This window comes from Harpia harpyja, chromosome 11 (assembly GCF_026419915.1).
Source record: "Harpia harpyja isolate bHarHar1 chromosome 11, bHarHar1 primary haplotype, whole genome shotgun sequence".
NCBI lineage: Eukaryota > Metazoa > Chordata > Aves > Accipitriformes > Accipitridae > Harpia > Harpia harpyja.
The window spans coordinates 42,899,116-42,913,610 of record NC_068950.1 but is presented as its reverse complement, the minus strand read 5'-3'; the positions used below and the strand labels follow the sequence as shown (position 1 = coordinate 42,913,610).

Sequence of the window (14,495 nt, the reverse complement as noted above, 5' to 3'; positions counted from 1 at the left end):
TTGGAGAGTTTTCAGGGTTTTGCTAGATTCTTGTATGTTTAGTAATTCTTCCCCTGGACTTTTTGTTGTTGTTCATGTGCATATGCACATATAATATGAAGCATCAACAGAATAATTATTTTAAACATGAAGTTGTTATACGTTGAACTTCCTGTGTGATGAAGGGTTGATAATATGTAGGTAGCCTCCCTGCCCGTAATTAAATAATGTGAAAGTATTTTAAATCTCCAGTTAATTGGTGGAGAATATTTTGTACCAGTACAATTTGGATCAGACTTACTGGAGTATCTACACAAAGTATAGAAAAACGGCAGGAGCATGTAGATCATCAGGTCCAGCACTGGGAAGAATGGGGATTCATTCAAAGAGAATCTGCTGGCATAGAGTGGAAGCAGATGTAGGAATTATCCTTAAATACAAATAATAATCACTATTCTACACCGGGAAGCAGCACTGCACTTTCACAACCCAAAGGTGCAGTTCTGTCCCATGAAAAAACAACCCAGTAATTTCTCATCTTGCAAGGTGTCCCACTGCAGCAGACAGTCTTGAATGTCCTCATCCTTGTACACTGCTGAGACCAAGTACCGAGAATTGTCTCGTAGGGAACAAACCTGCGAAGGCAAAGGGTTAAGTAAGATTTTCTTTTTTGTGCTCTATTTCAGATGTTTGTTTGTGAATTCACAGCATTGTAAAGGCTGTGACCAATCAGGAATTGTCTCTCAAGCATAATTTTAAAACCCTTGAGCAAAGCAGCAAAGTAATGATTTAAAAATCCCTGAACACTGAGAGTTTTGAGGATTCTGGCCTGAGATCTCAGCTCTGGCTGCACTGTGTAAAGAGCCGGGGAGCGGGAGGGCAAGGACAGCTCTGCGTCCTGGCGTGTAGTGCTGCCAAGGATCAGAGCAGCCTTTGCTTCATTTGAATTGCAGCTTGTTGTTAAGCAGCTTGTCAGATACTTTAGCTGGACAGTCCTTTTGCCTTTCAGGACAGACTGCAGAGCTACGAAGAGGCCTGAGATATGTGCAGGTCTGTGCAGATACCACAATGCTCACCTAGTTCTGTTGAATTCTCTGCAGCTTGCATTAAATCAGGTCGGAAATGTGCACCTGTAAGATGCAGAAAGAATGGCTTTTACCAACTAAATGCCTGTCTGGTTCTCTGTTGATGAGTCTTGTAAAGCCACAGTTAGCTGAGCCTGGCCAGCTGAGACTGAGCTGTACCTGCTCTCTGTTGGCAGATGTAACACGTGGTGGAGAAGAGTTAGTTATTTGCTTAATTACTCATTTGAGCCTGGAAGGCTATAGGCAAGTGAGGAATTTGGTTATGGGCTGTTCGTTATTGCTCCTGTACCTCCATTCACTTGCTGATCATTTATTTTGTACTGAATATTTGGTGCATCGATGAAGACACGATGGCCCCTTCATTTCTAAAATAACACAAGTCAGTCATTGGTGACTGACTGGTTGAGCACATTCAGGATGTAAACAAGCAGCCAAGAGGTGAGCAAAGTGCTAAGACTTCTTGCTGTGTCACAGAGCTCATGCCACTCTCTAGGTGAGCAGTGAGAGCAGGGTTGTTTTGTGCAGAGAAATGAGAGGGAGTTAGGACTGTGCGTTTGTTTCTTTTCTGATGCTTAGAGATACAGCAGTCCACAACGCGAAACCACCAGTGACTGCACTGGAGCTTCTTACAGGTTGAAAGTTATACACATACTTATATGTGTCACTCTGTGCTGGGAGTTTAGATTCAGGTCTATTACGGTTGGTGCTGCTTATTCAATGGATAAGTATTACATTGGCTTTGGCCGGTGGGGAGTCTGCTGTATTCCTAAATCAGGGGCTTCTCAGGGGTATTGCTGTTGGGCTGGGTAGGTGTGTTGTCAGGCGGAGCAAAGTAAAAATATTCTAGTCGTGCAGTTGGGAAGCTCAGTCTACAGACACAGAATTGAACAGGGACTTTTGCTAAAATGAAACATGGTTTAATCTTTTTGCTTCTGCCTGTTTATTGGCACTTTAACTCCACATGTAAAAGTCTATAAGTAGGCTCAAATGCTAATCATTTTATTAATTCTTAATTTTATTGTGATAATGAGTGTTTATCATTATTAATTCTCTGATCTGCGTGGCATAGGGCTTTATTCCAGAGATCTAGCTTTGACAAAGTTGATTGCTTTCACAAGGGATGTCCATGAGATTCTAGTCTATGAGAAGCTGTTCAGTAGAAGGCTATCATGCCCTATTAAAATTGGCAAGTTTTTTTCAGATTAGTTTCTGAAGAAACTCCTCAAATCAGTATTTACTCAACCCTACTAAAAATCTGTTAGAAAAAGCGTTAGAACAATTAGGGTTATTCATGGGACAATGATTATCCTGGAGGGTTTGCATTGAATCATCATTCCTGCAGCATTTTCTCATTTGGTAATATCAATGGAAGTGTATGAAGAGCTGTTCAAATGAGTTAAAAAAAAAAAAAAGCACGTGGAGGATCTGGACGGTGCTTGTGTTATACCTTTGTAGGAAGTTGTTAGGGTTCTTAACACTTTAACTCTGAAAGGTTTGATAGTTTTTGCTTTGAACGGTAGACCAAGATACATAACACCCGATAACCCTATTAAACACTTCCAGTGTTTAAAAAAGTAAGATAAGTGTATGCTTTTGAAGGATTTGTATTTTCTGTAGGGAAACTCATTGGAGTTTCTCTTGTGTAGATGAAGTTTAGGTATGGTTTTTATCTGGGCCTGACACTGCTCTGTAATAGGGAACAAAATCCAGCCTCTAGCAACTGACACAGGGATTTTGGGCTGCAAAACTTGAAGAACTGGTTGCAAAATTTAAAAAAAAAAAAAAAGTATAGACTTTCTGCAATCCACTTCAGAGTACTTGAGTGGCTTTGGTTTTACAGAATTTCAAATGAATCATTTTCTGTTGTTTTAGCTATTTCTTTCAAGAAGTCTTTCTGTTTTGTTTTAAATAGTTGTGAATTTTTCCTAACCCCATCACCCCCAAAAATCTTTATGCTTGGCTCAGTCTTCAGAAAAATATAGGAAGTTACTCAAGAAATAGCAATGACCAAGCAACTGGAGATCAGACATCTTACCAGGTTTCTACAGCTTGAGAAGCTCCTGCGTGTCACTGTGCGCTGCCTGTTCCTGTGCCGCAGTCGTCACGGCTCAGCCGACGCGTGGTAACTCGGCAAACTACGGGAGCTTACTTGTGCCGGGTCGCTGCTCAGACATGACACTACCCTTCAGAAAGGTTTGTTTTCCAAAGGGGAAAGGCAGTCAAAATGCTCTTATGTCAAATATTAAAAAAGCACAAGTAGCTGCCAAGCACGTTTCCATATTAATGCCAGTGCCAATAAAGTCAGGCAGTGCGTTGTGGTTTAATCCCAGCCGGCAACTAAGCACCACACAGCCACTCGCTCACTTTCCCCCACCCTGTCCCAGTGGGATGGGGAGAGAATCGGGGCGGGGGGTAAGTAAAACTCATGGGTTGAGATAAGAACAGTTTAATAGAACAGAAAGGAAGAAACTAATAATGATAATAATAACAATAATAAAATGGCAGTAATAATAACAACAACAGTAATTTAATAATAATAATAATAACAATAATAATAATGGAATATACAAAACAAGCGATGCACAGTGCAATTGCTCACCACTCACTGATCGATGCCCAGTTAGTTCCCGAGCAGCGATCCCCCCCTCAGCCCCACTCCCCCCAGTTTATATACTGGGCATGACATCACATGGTATGGAATACCCCTTCGGCCAATTTGGGGCTGTGTCCCCTCCCAACTTCTTGTGCCCCTCCAGCCTTCTTGCTGGTGGGGCATGAGAAGCTGAAAAATCCTTGATGTAGCCTAAACACTACTTAGCAACAACTGAAAACATCAGTGTGTTATCAACATTCTTCTCATACTGAACCCAAAACTTAACACTATACCAGCTACTAGAAAGAAAATTAACTCTGTCCCAGCTGAAACCAGGACGCGGTGATAAGCTCACTACAAAATACCACCCTTAGATGTCACAACAGTCACAGAGTCCATAAACAAAGCAGGACACAGGAAAGCAGAGGGAAGAAAACCTTCTGGTAATGATTCAACCATAAGATTCAGGGGCTGTAGAAACCCTAAGGGGGAATCCTGCCTCTGAGAGCTGTTAGCCCAGCCAAGAGAAGATGTATATAACAAACATGATCCTGAAGATCTTTCATGCACCTGGGTCACCCTGATTAAATGGGCTTTAAATGATTTTTATAGTAGGAATAAAGCAAAGAAAAAGGTCTCTGGGTTTTACTGAAAAGGGAAATTTTCATAATAGTTAGACATTCCCTCTAAGAGTTAGGATCAGCTCTTAATGTTTTAATACCTTTATGAAGGATTTTGCAAAATGGCTGCAATCACATTATATAAATATTTAGAGGAGTGCCTGGTGCCATTATTTCCATGGCTTGGGAAGCCTTTGCACTTTAGCAATTCATTTTATGGAAGTAAAAGTACTTTTGAGATAATAGTATAAGCTTTGCATACATTTTGCATAGCATTTTAATAAAAGGTCCAGGCACAAGTCCTTGGGTTTAGAGCTTCTGGCTGGAACTTCATTGATAGAAATCTGTGAATAGTATCATCAAGAAGTAGCTGTTACCTGGAAGCATAAGGACTAGCGGTCCTTTTGTTTAATCAGTGTATGCCTAGCATGGTTGTTGGCATTGCAGTGTTATTTTGTGGTCAACCCCTTCTCCTCCCTTTCTCCCTTCTATAAAGAATTGACTGCTGTGATATGACACCTCCCCATGATGTCTGGCCCACCAGAAAGTTGCTTTCTCCTCTTGCTTCCCACTGCTTGTGTGTAATACAGGGCTGGGGCTGTGCTCTCTTGATTTCTGAAAACTACATTCAGTGCCATGCCACTTATTTTGCCTTTAAAAGCCCAGCAACTTTGATGCCTATCTTCTCACCCGTGCAGTGAGGCAGCTTCTACCATCACTTTGCACGGAAGACTTGTTTCCCATTTTTCCAAGGATAGCGGCTACGCCTCTAGTGTCTTGCAAAGTCTACTGAGCCCAGGTATTTGTGCACACAAATAACAAGATGAGAACTTGAGATGTATTGAATCAAAGGAAAGAAGGTAACAGAGGAGAAACTGAGAAGCCAGCCACCAAGGGTGGCTTTTAGGCCAGGGGCATCAGTTCCTTCAAGAGATTTATAACTTTCCTATTGGTTTTTCAGCTGTGAATCTCTTTCCATGGCTCCTGTAACTGTGCTTTTGGCAGACAGGAGGATCTACAGCTTTTACCTATGTAGGGTAAGGTAAAATAGGATTTTTCATTTGAGGTCACATTCTGATGTGCGAGCGGCGGAATTTTTTCCCCTCTCTATACATAAGTTTTCCACAAAAGGATGATGCCTGTAATAGGAAATCCCCCGGGGAGAAGCTGCCTGAACAGGAGCAAGCATCCAACTCTCACTTGTCTTACAGTGGGATCTGTGCATCTGAACTCCCCGAAGCAACATGAGCTTCTTGCTAACGAAATGCAGAATAATTACCTTCTCAGTCTTTCACAGGCTTGGAAGGCAATGGAGGGAGGAACAACCTGTACATTTCCTCCAGTGCTGGTTGTTACGAATGTAGCTAAAGCCCTGCCTGACGTGTAATGTCTGCGGTAATGTCTGCTTGTAGGTCTCTAGCACCCTCTTTCTGGAGTGGCATCCAGCTGGTGAAATGTCTCCTTTGGTCCCAGCAGGCCAAGCCCTAGCAGAGGAGGTGGTAGGAGAACTGCAAGCTTGGTTTAGGCTCATCTCCGCTATTCAGCATAAATCAGTCCCAAGCATAAGACTGCTTTTAATATAGGGATCCTGTAGCCTGGCTTCACAAATACATTAAATCCTTCTCTTAAGCACTAATAATACTTAATAAAAGTTTTATGAGCAATGTACATTTTAGAGTAAATTTTCATATCCATTTTCATTTTAAAAAGAACATCAAGGAGCAAATGTATTCATGCCAGAACAAAGTAATTTAGTGGAGTCACAAAAACGGCACAGGCCTCCTCTGAAATAGTAAGAGAGTGTTGATTAGGCAAAGCGACCAATGGGGATGGGATTCAAAAACTTAATTCACCATGAAGGACTTGAAAGGGAAGAAATTCCCACATGCCAGCTGAGCATATTCCTCTGCCTGGAGAGGTGAAAAAGAGCCTGGCTTCATATTGCTGCCCCATATAGGCTCCTGGAGCTATACAGCTGGACTGCTCTATATAGGTGCTGACCTGGAGGAGGTACCTTTTTCTTCAGAGACACTTAGAGAATTCCTTAGGACCAGCATTAGCCCGTGTCTGTAGGGATGGGAATACCCATGGGTATCAGGGAACAAATGGAGTTGCCATCAGAACCAAGTCCTTGGGTGGGATTCATTGGCCAAAATGTTGACATCTAGTGCAATTTCAGACAGCCTAGGGCAGCCCACCTTTCCAGCTGCTGCTCCTCCAGGAGAGTGACCCACTGCTAGCCCAGGTGTTTTGGATACCCATGGCATCTAAAAAGGCACAGGTGCCTTCACTGAGCAACCGAATTACTGCCCTCCTGACAATCAAAGAAAGAGTCTACTGCTGCCAGCACTCTGTAGTGGCTGCTTTATTATGCTTAAAATGTTGTCCTGCTGTGCTCCTCACTTCAGTTTTCTGTGCCTATCTGTTGTCTCTTGTCTCTCTGGGACGAGGAACTTACAAATTGTGTTCAGGTTCACTGAATAGTTCCCAGAGGGGGAAGGGAACTTCTTTTTCTTTTTGCCTTACAAGTCAGAGCTTGTTACAGAATTAGTTTCTTCAGCATTTGGGCAAAATGCAGTGTGCCAGTCTTTCATCCCTAGCAGGTGCAAGGCAGGAACGTGAACCTCTCACCTAACCGTCAGGCTGCTGGGTAGACTGTGGTGAGCATCCCTCTCGGTTCTTCTTCTTGGAGCTGTAGGAGCCGGGGTGTCCAAGGGGGAATGATGCTGGTCTGGTGGGCAGGGCTGTGTGGGAGATGGATAAGGGATTTCCAGGCTGACTTTTTAAAGACATGTAATAATTCGTGCACTTTTACTTGTTTGGGGGCAAAAGAAGGTATATTTCCTTTGAATAATTGAGTCTGTTGAGCGGGATGGTTTGGGGGCTGTTGTCTTTTTTGTCTTTAAAAGAACGTGCAAGGGACTTTCTGTAGGTATAAATTACTGGCTGATAGGGTAGGTGGGGGCTTGTAGTGGGCAGTTTTGCTAACTGTGTGTGAATCCAACTTGCGCTTCATTGGCAGGGACTTAGCAGGGCTAAGAGGATGGAAAATACTGCAGAATTTTGCATCTTATCACTGTTGTGTTTAAAGTAATCATAGACTTGGAGAAATGGAGCTGGAAGGGGCCTCCAAAATGTGCCCCTCCACCCCCAGTGAAGGTTAAGATTGTCTATAAACCTTTCTGGACAGGTGTCTGCCTCACCTCAAAAGCTACCAGAAAATGGAGATTTCACACCCTCCCTAGGCAATTTGTTCTACTGCTTAACTTAGCCTTACAGTCAGAACGTTTTCCCTCGTATCCAACGTAAATCTCCCGTGCTGCAATTTCAGCTCATTACGTCCTGTCATATTCCCTGTGGATGTGATGATCACTTTATTACTTCGGTCTTTGCAGCAGTTCTTTAGATACCTGTGGAGTGTTGTCATTACCTGTGGCCCCAGCCGTTCCCTCAAAACTGAACTCTCCTGGATCAGTCCAGCCATCCTGGCTGTTTTCCAGAGTTCCTGCCTATTCTTGATTCTCAGATTTGAGTTTTAATTGATCTCCATCCTTCCCAAAGTGTGGAATTCAGGTGTGGAATTGGAGACACCATTCCATCTGAGTCATTGCAAGGATTGCATATCTGCTGAAGCTACAGATATCCATTTAGTTTAATCTGTTTTCAGAGGAGAGGTGTAACCTGAAGTCATTATGATATAAGGAGATTTTTAAAAAAAGAAACAACCAAACAAAAAAAGGACAGGTCACAACAAGGAAGGTGTTTAACAGGAATGAGTCACTCTGTTGAAAGAATAAACACTTCTCAGTGCTTTTCGATTCATATGTTTTCTTTCCACTTGAACTTCTTAGATTGTAGAATCACTGGTAATTTTTTAGATGTATTTTTCAAGTACCCTTATAAACAGGAACTATTTCAAAATATGATGGCAGTTTAAAAAATTATGATTTTTGATGTCTAAAATAAAGGGTCATTATCAAATTGCTTGTATGGGTGTGCATTTATGGTGAAGAGAAGACCGTCTGGCTGATGGAAAATGTCAAACCCTTCACTTTAACTCTCTGAGTGTTTCCATAGAGGTTTAAATAATACCATTAATGAAGGTGTGAACCCTCTCGTTCTCACACGGAGATGCTCACTTGATGCCTTTGTCTCTTGCAGGAATCTTCTTTATGTCTATCCCCAGAGCCTTAACTTTGCCAACCGCCAAGGATCTGCCAGGAATATCACTGTAAAAGTCCAGTTCATGTATGGAGAGGACCCAAGCAATGCTATGCCGGTGAGGAAAGTACTTTGTGCTCCATGTGAATGCTGCATGCCAATAAGGCAGAGCACACATTGCAGTTGTAAAATCCCCGTGTTAAAGAAAACCTCACTGAAATACATTTCAAAATAACAAGTTCAGAGGAATATAAAATTACAATATTTCAGAACAAAGAGTACATTTGTATAGAGTTTGCAAAGTAACAATGTAGTAGCTAGTATTTTAACCTGAGATGTTTGCAGTGGACATCCTTGTGTTTGGAATAGCATCTTTGCTTCCATGCCAAAAAAATTAAAGGTGAGAGTTATACTTGTGTTCAGGGCCAGAAGTGATCAGCAGTTGGTGAAGATCTGCGTAGGGGTGGTTACATTCATCCGTTCTTCAGCCATGTCTGTGTGCATGTGTAACTGGGATTATTAAAATTGCGAACTCTTCAGTGACTAAGTAAAACATTGCATATAAGTGAAGGAGCACGTAACAAGGAGGTGTGACTGTACACAGCTACAGAGACTCGTGCATGGAGCTGTAAATGTCTCTGTGGGATTATGGAACAAATTCTTGGCACAGTTTTACAGGGGGATTTCTGTGGTTTCTTTCTTTTTTGCAGGTCATCTTTGGCAAATCTAGCTGTCCTGAATTTTCCAAAGAAGCATACACAGCTGTAGTATATCACAACAGGTAAAACACATGACAGCTTGTGAAAGGACATGACCCCATATGGATAGTATGATTCCACCCAAAGGAAATTTTACCAGTGTGAAAGTGGAGTAACTCACCAGTGACTTTGTCTCAGTGTTAATTATTTAACAATGACTATCTTGGATAGCACTCACAACAACTGCAGTGTCAGTTGATACTGTCGTTAAGAGTTTTGCGATGAGTAGGAGCCGGAGTCTTTGTTTGCTCTGGTACAAATCAGCATTGTGTCAGGGGCTGTGATCCTGAGCACGTAGCCCTACTTGGCAGATGCTGTAAGTACGAGCGTCAAGTTAGTAGTCATGAAGATTTATGTTATAAACTCATGTTCGCATGTGCTTTGTTACTTTGCTGGAGCCTTTTAGACTTTAGTTACAAATTGGAAGTATTTGGTCTTGAAAATAATTTCGTTGCAGCTGGGGTAAGGAGTGTTGAATCTGGCCTTAACACGTTGATTGTCTTTGTAGCTGTACTGGGGAGAGATATAGTGGGGTGAGAATCCTGTCCTGCAGGTTGGGGGTTGTGGCAGTCTCCACCTTGAGACAAGTTCATTACTTGTGGGGAGCAGTTCAGAGTGCCTGTGTGAGGAGGGGGCTGCCACTTTCATTTTTTGTGGACTGTAAATGCATACTGGAATTTTTTCCAGTCCTTGGTGGTCAGAAAGGGAAGCTTTAATCCCTTGGGATAGTCCATATACTGCCTTCCCTCCAGATACTTTAACTCAAAGGATTTGGTCTTGAGCATAAGATAGTAAACCACACTGTTAGTATCGATGACTCAGTTGAGGGTCTGGTCTCTGCACAGATCGCCTGATTTTCATGAAGAAATCAAGATTAAGCTTCCAGCCACTTTAACTGATCACCACCACCTGCTTTTTACTTTCTACCATGTCAGTTGCCAACAAAAACAAAACACTCCCCTGGAGACTCCAGTCGGATACACCGTGAGTGTCTTTCAGTCTCTATGTTTTTCAGCACAGGATATATTCATAATGCAATTGTTTGCAATTTGTTTAGCATCACTGTCAACTCATACTCCATTGTAGAATTTGATAATTTGACAGTCAAGGCTGCAAAGTTCAAGAAAGCCTTAAGAAGTGTGTGGTTTTGTTTTTTCTTTTGTTAATTCCTTCTCCTTAAAGTGGATACCGATGCTTCAAAATGGACGGTTAAAGACTGGTCAGTTCTGCCTTCCTGTTTCATTGGAAAAACCACCACAGGCTTATTCAGTGCTTTCTCCAGAGGTGAGTTGTTCTTCACGCTGAAAATCAGCAGGAGAATACTTCTGTTAAAAAGTCAAAGAATGTATGTGTACGTATATGTGTGTGATTGTGTGTGCATGTGTATTTTTAACTCTTAGGTTATTTATCCCTTAAATACTGCTAAGTTTAGATAGGTGTGTGTATGTTTGTGTGTGGGTACGTGTTTGTGATCTGACAATAAAATTAAAAGAAATGGCAATTTTAATTAGAAGTGCCTTAGCTCTGCTTTCTGTCACATCCTCACTCACCTTTCTGTTAACCTGCAGGTTCCACTCCCTGGAATGAAGTGGGTGGATAACCACAAAGGGGTTTTCAACGTAGAGGTTGTTGCTGTATCATCCCTCCACACTCAGGTAAATGTTGAGAGTAGTCATTGTAATAAAAAAGAGTTTGATAGTCTTTTGACAGTTGAAACACTGTCAGAGTTGATACTGTGAAGAGTATAATAATTACTTGCAGTGAATTACAATCTCATTTTCAGTTCTGAGCCAGCAGACCTGTTATTCCACATTCTGCTGTGAGTATATCTGAGAAATTCTGCTTAAAAATACGAGCAGTTTGGCCTTTATTCACAGGGAGTGAATGGCCAACAGTGTTTTCAGACCTCAGACTGTTGTGTTTAATACAACAGATCTAACATACAGTCCAGGCATATGACGTTTTGTTGTTTTTCCCCTCTACTTCTTTTATTTCTCCATGTATTTTTCATCTGTCTTTCTTTGATCTGAAAAGAAAGACGAAAATCATTTTGACTTTTGTTTTGTTAATTCCCAGTATGTCATTCGATGTTTTTTGTGTATTTTATTTGTGTTGTAAATAGTAACATGATTTTAGTGCATTTTTGTCTGTTTTTCTAAGAATACACAGTCTGTGGGTCCTCTAGTTTTGCCCTGACAACTTCTGAACATTGGCTGATTTCAGTTGAATTAGACATACGGGCAGAGCTCTCAAAGATGTTGAGTTTCTGCTAATTTTGTGAGATTAAATGGTCAGATAGAAGAATGAGGGAGAGAATCCATCCATGAGGTACAAATCCATAGAAAGTGGAGTTACTTTCGGAGCTTCTTGCTGATTTTGGTTTTTTTTGGGTTTTTTTTGTTTTTTTTTTTTTTGTTTGTTTTTTGTTTTTTTTGCTTGTGTGTAGGACCCTTATCTTGACAAGTTCTTTGCACTTGTCCATGCTCTGGATGAGCACATGTTCCCTGTGCGAATAGGAGACATGAGAATTATGGAAAACAACTTGGAAAATGAACTGAAGAGCAGCATTTCAGCTTTAAATTCCTCTCAACTGGAGCCGGTAGTGCGATTTCTTCATCTCCTGCTTGACAAACTGATTCTTCTGGTAGTAAGACCTCCTGTCATTGCAGGCCAAATAGGTATTCTATTTAAGTTTTATAGAGAATTACATAGCTGCAAGTTTGACAGTTCCAATTTTACCATATTTATGTAGAAATGAAAAAGTCCATTTTTATGCTTTATTTTAGTGCCACTAATATACCATGTATCTTCAAAATAAAACATGCTGGCTTCCTGATCAGTGGTGATATACACAGGAGCAATATTTAATACAAAGGTTTTCAAGAATGACTAGTAATTTGGTGTCCACATTGAGACACCAGAAAGGGGCCTGACTTTCATGAGTTGGATGCTCAGCATTTTCTTAGTACTGGAGCCTGCTGAGGTGTCTCCATACTGACATTCAAAAACTAAGAATTTCAACCTTACTAGTCACCTTGGAAAATCTTGAAGTAGGTGAGATAAGAAGGTACAGATGCTGTATATTTGTCTAGCTATTGTGGATCTGATACTGTCAGCATGAATAATGCCTCCTTTTGCTCCCTGTTATGAGTATGCTCTGGCAGTACAAAAAAATCTCAAGTGGAAGTCAGGATTAGATCATTAGTATTTAAAATAGCAGTTGGGATTTTTCATAGGAAACTTGAGTTTGTACATGATGGAATATAGGTATCTAACACTGCTTTAAAAATAGCAACCATTTATTTCAGAAAGGTTATCTTTCTGGGGAAGAATTTTGCTTGAATTTTTATTTTTTGTTTTAAAGCTCTTTCGCTCTTTAAGTGTTCTGTATTGGTTTAGTTTGTCTGTATAGAGCATTGAGGACATTAGTGCCTAGTTTTTAAAAAACTAAGATGTACAGTCTCCAGCTGCCATCTGCTCCATCCCTAATTTGTTTAGAATATCTACCTTGGTCCGTCTGTAGATTTCTGTACTCATTTTTAGATCAGATTTTTTTCCAAAACAGAATGGAATTGTTCTTTTTGATACAGTTTATATTTTGGCTAAGGCTTAAATGGAGGAAATAATTAACTGAGCAAAATATGATAAATATTCAAAGGATATTATTCGTCAATTAAACAAGGACTTGATCTTGTTACCATTGCAGTTGATGACCAAAGTTGGGCTGATTCCAGAAATCAGGCCTAAATTCATTAAATTAGTTTATTAGTAAAAGTGGAAGCTTATCACTGCAACACCTGTCTTCCTGTCAAGCTGTTTATTAGACCTAGTTCAAATACCAGGTTCAGTTTTTCATGAGAAATGCTTGCTATACTCTTACAAGCTTTACCATTTACCCTTTAGAAGGTGGACGAAATGCACATTTAGGATTTGCTCATGGGTACTGCTGCAGTCTAAAACAAACTCCTCACTTACTACTTTCAGTTAACCTGGGCCAAGCATCTTTTGAAGCGATGGCATCAATCATAAACAGACTTCACAAGAACTTGGATGGAAACCAGGACCAGCATGGCAGAAACAGCCTTCTTGCTTCCTATATTTATTATGTTTTTCGCCTACCAAATACCTATCCCAACTCACCATCACCAGGTAGCTCTTTTTTCATTTTATTTCAAGTCACAGTTTGTTAAAAGCAAGCAGAAATTGCTTGCTGGCAGGTGCTCTTGAGCTCCAACTGCATGGCTGGTTCCCTGCCAAGCCCTGTTACTGACTTTCTCTTATGATCCAATGTAACCGTGTACAAGATTAGTTTAATTACAGTTAGCCATGTCAGAGTTTTAACTATCTGATGATCTTAAATAACAGTGTCAGGGCTGAAAGACCATGAGGCTTAAATTATGGCAAAATACTGGTTTGGTTTTTTTTTAGTTTTGTTTTCTGTGGCAAGTAGACAGATGTGGTATGCTCTTGGCCTGTCCTGCTTCCCAGTCTCCTTCACTACTACTTTCAGACTTTCATCCAGTTCCAGAAAGACTTGATAAGCTGGCAAAGGAGTGTGAAATTCTTGAAAACACATGTCTGGGTACAGGAGGGAAACAAATTAATTCCACCCCTACTGAGAACAAGGGATATATCTGTATGGGGGAAGAGATGGTGTGAATGACAGCCACAGAAAACTAGGCTTTGGAAGGACTGTTGTGCACAGCACTTGCTTCTTGCATGGAGCGGAAAACCTTGGAGAGGTGTTGGGAAGGTTGTGTACTTAAATTTGTGCCCAGTTCTTTGGTGGTTTTTGAGTCTGAAGTCTGGCAAATATCCCTCTAGCTAAAGACATACCTCACACTGGCTGCCTACATCCACAGGGAGCTTCCTGCTTCCCACAAATCAGTGGATAAAATAGCTTTTTTTTAGTCCCATCCCTTTCTCCCTGCTGCTTGCCTTGGAGAACCAGGCAGGGGAAGGCACAGAGAAGATTTTCTTATGGGCCAGACCTACTGGTTATCCAAAGGGTTTGCTGCATCAGACTGGTGTAAAGCAGCATGGCAACAAAGCTCTGATTGATGGTCTAACTGGATGTTCTTTCATACACCATCGTAGGTCCCGGTGGCTTAGGGGGATCGGTGCATTATGCCACCATGGCTCGATCTGCTGTCCGACCAGCAAGCCTTAACTTGAACCGCTCACGGAGCCTCAGTAACAGCAACCCAGATATATCTGGGACGCCCACCTCGCCGGATGATGAAGTTCGCTCGATCATTGGCAGTAAGGTACACATGCATTGCTGAGGGTCTTACAGGAA

General features: G+C 41.3%; 1 protein-coding gene across 13 annotated transcripts in view; it reads left to right on the top strand.

The window, feature by feature from the left end:
• Positions 1–14,495, top strand: part of DOCK7 (dedicator of cytokinesis 7) — a 110,674-nt gene that overhangs the window by 54,685 nt on the left and 41,494 nt on the right. For all 13 annotated transcript variants that reach the window (XM_052802637.1, XM_052802636.1, XM_052802634.1 and 10 more), the window contains exons 15-22: positions 8,439–8,556; positions 9,149–9,219; positions 10,042–10,180; positions 10,379–10,480; positions 10,765–10,851; positions 11,643–11,874; positions 13,181–13,345; positions 14,294–14,463. In XM_052802637.1, the coding sequence (XP_052658597.1) occupies positions 8,439–8,556; positions 9,149–9,219; positions 10,042–10,180; positions 10,379–10,480; positions 10,765–10,851; positions 11,643–11,874; positions 13,181–13,345; positions 14,294–14,463 (1,084 nt within the window). The remainder of the gene's footprint in view (positions 1–8,438; positions 8,557–9,148; positions 9,220–10,041; positions 10,181–10,378; positions 10,481–10,764; positions 10,852–11,642; positions 11,875–13,180; positions 13,346–14,293; positions 14,464–14,495) is intronic.